The sequence below is a fragment of the Urtica dioica genome, chromosome 10 (genome assembly GCF_054948205.1).
Source record: "Urtica dioica subsp. dioica isolate 48M chromosome 10, U.dioica_male_clone48M_v1_H2, whole genome shotgun sequence".
Classification (NCBI taxonomy): domain Eukaryota; kingdom Viridiplantae; phylum Streptophyta; class Magnoliopsida; order Rosales; family Urticaceae; genus Urtica; species Urtica dioica.
Window position 1 is genome coordinate 16,665,963 of NC_142765.1, and position 6,664 is coordinate 16,672,626.

Genomic DNA, 6,664 nt, shown 5'->3' on the forward strand with positions numbered 1-6,664 from the left:
TTAATGCCCCTAATGAGGCTATTAACACGCGGTTACATGCCAACGTCTCACTCCTAATGAGGTCATTATCGCACAACGTTAATCCTCCTTCATGGCGCATTGATGCATGGCCATAACGCACGGTTTCATGTTTAATTCCCAACCATAACGCGCAACATGAGGAATTAAAACATTAAGAAGTGAAATTTGTAGTAAAAAGAAAGCCCGAGACCGAGACAATTCCCGAAACCCGAGCCCGGCCCGGCTCGGCGCGCGTGTGTGTGTGTGCGCGCGCGAGGGGTTAAGAGATAACCCACCCACACTCTCCTCTCTTGCACTTGCTTGACCATTAAAGAGAGAGGATAGTATATAAACACTACCACAACACACATCCCCAACCAATGTGGGACTCTTGGGTTTTCACTTCCACAACACAACAACAATTGTGTTTCTTTAGCCTACTTTGAGCATCAATTTCTCATTCATCTTAGGTCCGATTTTGGCAAACAAATATTCGATTTTATAGCCCTCGTTACGAGGAATCCGTATCACTTGGAATTATTCAATTCCGATGAGTGGAACCCACTCAACTTGTTGCCACAAATCAGCCATCCACATGATAATAATAAATAAAATTTATTAACACATTCCAACAACCGATTCAAGGCCATATACACAAAGTTTGACTTAAACAGAGCAAAAGAAACGATGTACATGACATATGAAATTAAAATATACTATAACAGACGTGTTTAGTGTGGATTCATAATTATATTAGCCAAACGATACCATGATAATAGTAAGTACTCACAGTCACAGATATGCAGAGAACATAAACTTTCAAAAGCCTTGTCTTATGCCCCTAGAATTAAGAGTGAAGCAAAGCAAAGCTACTCCAAACTACACAACCATGAATTAATCTGGAATGAAAGTTTATTTATTTGTTTGACCAAGTAACACAAAAGAAAAAAAAACTTGATAACACAAAGCAAGATTCAAGCTACGAACTCGAAGAACTCGGAACTCATACACGAAATACTTTTTCGGCACAAACCGATGGCATTGCTGATCCAAGCTAAAAGGAAATTTGAATATCTTATCATTCCATCCTGGGGAAAAAGATGTATAGGAAACAAACAAAATAAAAATAAAAAAACAAAATCAATGGCTCCTAATCTCAACAAGTCAGGCCTCGAGTTTCAGCGTCCAACATTTCCTTGACCGCCCTAACCAAAGCCCTCGTGGCCAGTTTCGTTCTCAACCCCTTCTCTCCCATCTCCTCCAAGAGCTTCTCGGCGTTGACCCAATCGAGAGCCTTGAGGCACAAGGACCGAACTAGCCCATCGTACTGCTCTGCGTCGGGTCGGACCCCATGGCTCTCCATATCGACGAGCAGAGCCAAAGCCTTGTCGTGGGCCCCGAGACGGCAGTATCCTCGGATGAGGGACCGGAACGTGACCGGGACGAGCTTCGAGTGCATGCTCTTCGCCTCGGCTAAAACCTCACACGCCTCTCCCATCCGACCCGAATCCGCGTACCCGTCGATGAGGATCGTGTACGTTCGAACGTCGGGTTTCAGTCCACGACTTTTCATGACCTCCATCGTCTCGGCCGCCTCGGACATCGCCCCGGATTTCGAGAGCCCATGGATGACCGCATTGAAAACCGCGCTCGTCGGGTCGGTCATTTTGTCGAGCAGCTTCCGGGCCTCCCCCGCGAGCCTCGCCCGGCACAGCCCTTTGATCACCGCCGAGAATTGCTTGGCCGTGGCGTCCAACCCGTCCAGAAGCTCCGCGGCCGATCTCACGGTGTCGTTGTCGCGGCTGAGAGACGTGATCAGAAGATCGAGCGAGTCTCGTAGTAGCGACTGATTGTTCGTCGTCTCCTTTGCCAGCGTGTAGATAAAGTACGCGTCTTTAGCCCTCTTTCCTTTGCATAACCGGTTCACAATGTTCTTGAGTCTCTCTTCGTCGTTGGGCATTTTCTCGGCCTCGATCATCTTCTCGCAGACCGACCAGGCTCGGTCGTACATCGAGCACTTGCAGAGCGCCTCGAACGTGGAGTAGTAACTCTCCGTGGTCGGGACAAGCCCAAAGTCTCCGAACTTTTCGAAAACCTCCATGGCGATCTTTCCCTCGCCGGACTTCGAGAAAACCGCGATCAACTCGTTCAGAGTCTCCGAGTTCAAAGCCGAGCTTTCGGTCTCGCCTATCTCCTTGGCCAAGTCCCACAGCGAGGTCGTGACGTTCTTGCGGAGATCGCCGCTTGAAGACGCGGCCTTGACGAGCGAATCGACGATCCGCCGAGTCGCTCTGAGCTTTGGCTCTCCCTCGTCGCTCCTCAGAGCCCAGCTCACGAATCCGATCAAATTCTCGACGGAGAGTTCGGGGGTTTCGACGACTCTCACCAAGAGCTCCTCGTCCGGAGTCGAATCCAAGCCGTCGAGGCTCGGTCTCAGCGAATCTCTCCCGACGTTGGTCTTGAGAATCGACAGAAACTCCTGGAATCGCTCCTCGTCGTCGTCGGCGACGAGTTCCTCCTCCGGCTGAGCATTTCCGGCGTCTCCGAGCTCGAGATTTTGATGTTCCTCCTCCACGGACCCGGCGGGGGCGAATCCGTCTTTCAGGTCGCCGCCGGAATGTCCGGCGATCTCCGGCGAATCGGGGAATTTCGAATCGGAATCGAAGGCTTGGGAAAATAATCTGGGGCTAGGGTTTAGGGTAGGAAAGAGGTGAGTTGAGGGAAGGGTGCGATGAATTAGGGTTTGGGAAGAGCGTAGAGAGGGGGTCGAGGAGAGTAAGGCTTTGGCAACCCTAACCGACCTCCAGATCGACATGGCGGCTCGGGCGGGGTCGGGAAGAAGAGACGGTGGTCACAGAGAGGGAGGGTTTTAGGTAAAGTTTAAATCGTTCCTGTAAACTTTTTTCAGTATTACGTGCGTTTAGACTTTTATAAGGCCTTGTTTGTTCGGTAGGAATAGAGGAATGGATTGTTTTACCGTGGAAAAGAAAGAAAATGATTACATAATTTCTTATTTATATTTGGTAGAAAAGATAAAATGACAGATGGATGGATTGTTTTGATGATATATTTGTAAAAAAAAACATAACATTTTTCTTCTTTACTCTTATTTTCTCCCAAAATTGGAAGGATTAAAAATGGTGGGCCCGGTGAATTATTAATCCCTCCAAATCATTCTCATTTTCTTTCACTCCTTCCTACCAAACAAGGATACATGTCACATCAACTGAAAAAATCAATCCACTCCTTCCATTTCTCCTCTACCAAACAAAGCCTTAGACTGTAGAGCCTTGAGTGTATTTTTTTTACTACTTTTTTTAAGAAGGATATAAATTTAGTCCATTTTTGTTTTCTAAAAAGAAAAAAAATGGTTCTAATATGTTAAAAAGACGTGAACTAACCCAAATATGTTGGAGGAATTTTTGGATTTCAACTCAAACCTCCTAAGCAAGGGAGAAGACGGCCCGAAACTCCAGAACGAGGAAGAAGACGACCCAAATCCACTCACGCTTAGACAATGACCAACAAAGAAAATGTACAGATTTATTTCAAGTTTGAACTTTTAAATCAAGTTTAACATTCAAACTTGGAAAATGTGACCCAAATCTCATATTCTAAGGGAAAAATAACGAACTCTCTTACACGATTATGGCCAGCTGAGTTTGTAATTGTGGCGAATTTGGGGGTTTTGAGCTATATTTGATAAGTGACATCTATTTGGTATTATTAGTGTCGATCTCCTTTTTTTTGTATAAATTTAGTTCATTTTTGTTTCCTATAAATAAAAGAAAAGAAAATTCGTCGATTTTCGTTGAAATGTATTGGAAACAAGTTCAAAACGTAGCTGCAAATCGACGAAATCCAAATTAAGCGTTTATTCGTTGAAGGTTATCGTCAAAACGGCCGAACGACTTCGCTCGAGTACAAGAACACACTACTACAAATACAGTTTTTCCGTGCGGATGACTTTTAGGTGCGACTTTTCGCACCTAAAAGTCGCACCAAAAATTACTTTCGGGTGCGACTTTTCGTACCCAAATGTCATTGAAGTAACAAAAAAATTTCGGTGATTTTTTTAAATTTGGGTGCGAAAAGTCGCACCCAAAAGCTCATCATATCTTTGGGTGTGACTTTGTCGCACCCAAAAGTCCAAAACATTTCTAAAAATTTAGCGGGATTGATAAAGTCCAAAACATTCCAAAACATTTCTAAAATTTTCGCTGATTAGAAGAAGAACGGAAAGGAAAGAGAAGAAGAGAAAAGAAAAGAAGAAGAAGGGGGCTGAGCGGCCGAGAGAGAGAGAAAGAGAGATTGAGGGGGAGCGAGAGAGGGAGAGAGGGAGACTGAGAAGGAGAGCGACCGAGTGAGAGGACTCGCGGCCGACAGCAGCCATCGAGACCGAGCACCACCTCGCGCGCGCGACCGAGAAGAAGCGAGCGCCGCCGCGAGCACGCCGAGGACGCCGACCGAGAAGGGATCGTCGAGGAAGAAAGGAGAGAGCGCCGAGGAGACATGATTTCACAAACAAGGTGAGATAGGATTTCTCCCCCAAATTGGAATTCGATTTATAGGGTTTAGAATTTGGATTTCCGAATTTGATAGTTCTTGGGTTTGATTTCGATGAGTATATCACTGGTTGCTTGATTTATGCTCGTGTTTGATGAGATTTGTGATGATTCTCTTGTTATGATTTGGTTTTGGTTGGACCCGGTGATGTTTCTCTCTCGGTGCCTCTGTTGATTCGATTATGTGTTGTTGAATTTGGGGCTTTTGATTTTCAAGGTTTTCTGGTGAATTGATCTGTACTTTGGAATTGATATTTGAATACTCGCTTGAGTTAGGCCTGATTTTAGCTTGGAATCCTTTGGTTTAAAGCTGGCCGAGTGTTTGAGTTGATATGGATTTGAGCTTGGTTTTTGTGACGTGATTCTGAATTTGTTCACTGGTTATTTGAGTTCGAGTCGGCCGTGTGAATTGTTGGCCGTGTGAATTGTTTGGCTTTGACTAAATCCGTGTGGTGTGTCGTTAAACCAAAAATCTGAGAATCGAGTATTAATTTTTATGGTTTTGTAGTGGTTTTCGCTGATTTCTTGGTGTGGATTTGGCTGAAATCTGTGTGGTGTGTCGTTATAAGTAATGGTTTGGTTTTATGATGATTTTTGGCTGATTGCTTTGGTTTGGTCTTGGCTGAAATGAGTTTGTGATGTTGCTGATGTTTGGCCGTGTGGTTGTTTATGTCCGTGTGACCTGTTTTGGTCGGATGTTTACTTGGCCGTGAGACTTGTTTTGGCTATGTGATTCATTTTGACTGTTTGTGATTTTGAAATTATAGGAGTGGCCTTGTTCGATTTGAATCGGTTTTGGGACGTGAATATGAGAATCGCTTTTACGGGGGCTACGAGGACGCTATTGTTTCGGCAGCGGGACGGCACGAACCTTGAAGGTTCTGGCCTCGATTCGGGATTGGCGTGCAATAACAACTTGTTACATGCTATTTTATTTAATTTCAGTTCGGAATTTTGTTGAATGTAAATTGTTTAGGGTGATGTTTTCGAATAAAATTTAACGTTTATTCTATGGAAAAGTAAAATTTCTGTGAAGAATAACTAAGGTAGTGTTTGAGTTGCGAATTTCGTTGAGCTGAGCTGGAAATAGCTAAACTCGTCATACTATTCCGGGCGGACTGAGTTGAGAAGTTTCTGTCTCTGTCTCTCTCTCTCAAAATAGTTGCGCTATTTAAAACTTAAAGATTGTAAAATAGTAAAAGACTTAAAAAAATGAACTAATATTTATACGTGTTCCAACTTCCATAGAGCCTCTGGTAGCACAGCCAAAACAACGATGAGTTTTCTGCCCTGAGGGGGTGGAGCGACAGAAGTTTTGAGAATTCAAGAAAAGGTCACGGCGAGACGAGCCGTTTATCATTGCGATAGGTGTCAAGTGGAAGTGTCGCGAGAGCGGTACCAAATCGAGGCAAACTCTTAATACTAGCAATGACCTCAAAATAACAGGGGTCAAATTAACAGGGGTCAGATTAACAATCAGCTAACTGGTGAGTAACGGCTATAATTTTTTCTCTGTTCTCTCTCCTACCTAAACCTTATTCTCACTTTCAAACACGATGGTCGGAGAGAACGGTTTTCAAGTCTCAACACCCCTAGATCTACTGGAATTTCATTTTCATCCAGGTCTGTGTCGGTTTTTGCCTCAGGCGTCAACCCACGCGTCGCCACACGCGGCCCACGCGCCTCCCTTTTCGTCGCGCGTGTAGGTCATGCGCCTCCTCCTGGTCGTTTTTTTTCCAATTTTTCTGACTCCCCCTGTTTTGTCTTACTCTTCTCGGCCTTTTCCACGAACTTAGACAACGTTTTGCGCGCTCAAATTCTGCAGTAGAGTGAGTTTTATTGGTTTTCTCATTCTCAGCAACTCTTGCAATGTTCTGTCCGTATGTTGTTCTCATCTCCCACCATGGATGATGATCATGGTTTCTCTAAGAGAAACGTTTTTCTAGATAGCTTTTTCATAGAAGATAAGCAATTCGTGATGTCTTTTGGCCGAGACGGTGGAATCGTCCGTGTTCTTGAGGAGAGCATGAGGTCTTCTTTCAGCATTTTCTTAAATAGGGATATAGAGGTATGGCTCGCAAAGGTTATTGATGGAAGCC

The 6,664-nt window shown here is 44.6% G+C and overlaps 1 protein-coding gene across 1 annotated transcript; it reads right to left on the reverse strand.

Annotated features, from left to right (window-relative positions):
* Nucleotides 1–894: 894 nt before the first annotated feature.
* LOC149383583 (Tetratricopeptide repeat (TPR)-like superfamily protein) lies at nt 895–2,926 on the reverse strand. Its single transcript, XM_089629429.1, has one exon. It carries the CDS (start codon nt 2,813–2,815, stop codon nt 1,157–1,159), a length of 1,659 nt encoding a protein of 552 aa, XP_089485555.1. The 5' UTR covers nt 2,816–2,926; the 3' UTR covers nt 895–1,156.
* Between the last annotated feature and the right edge of the window lie 3,738 nt (nt 2,927–6,664).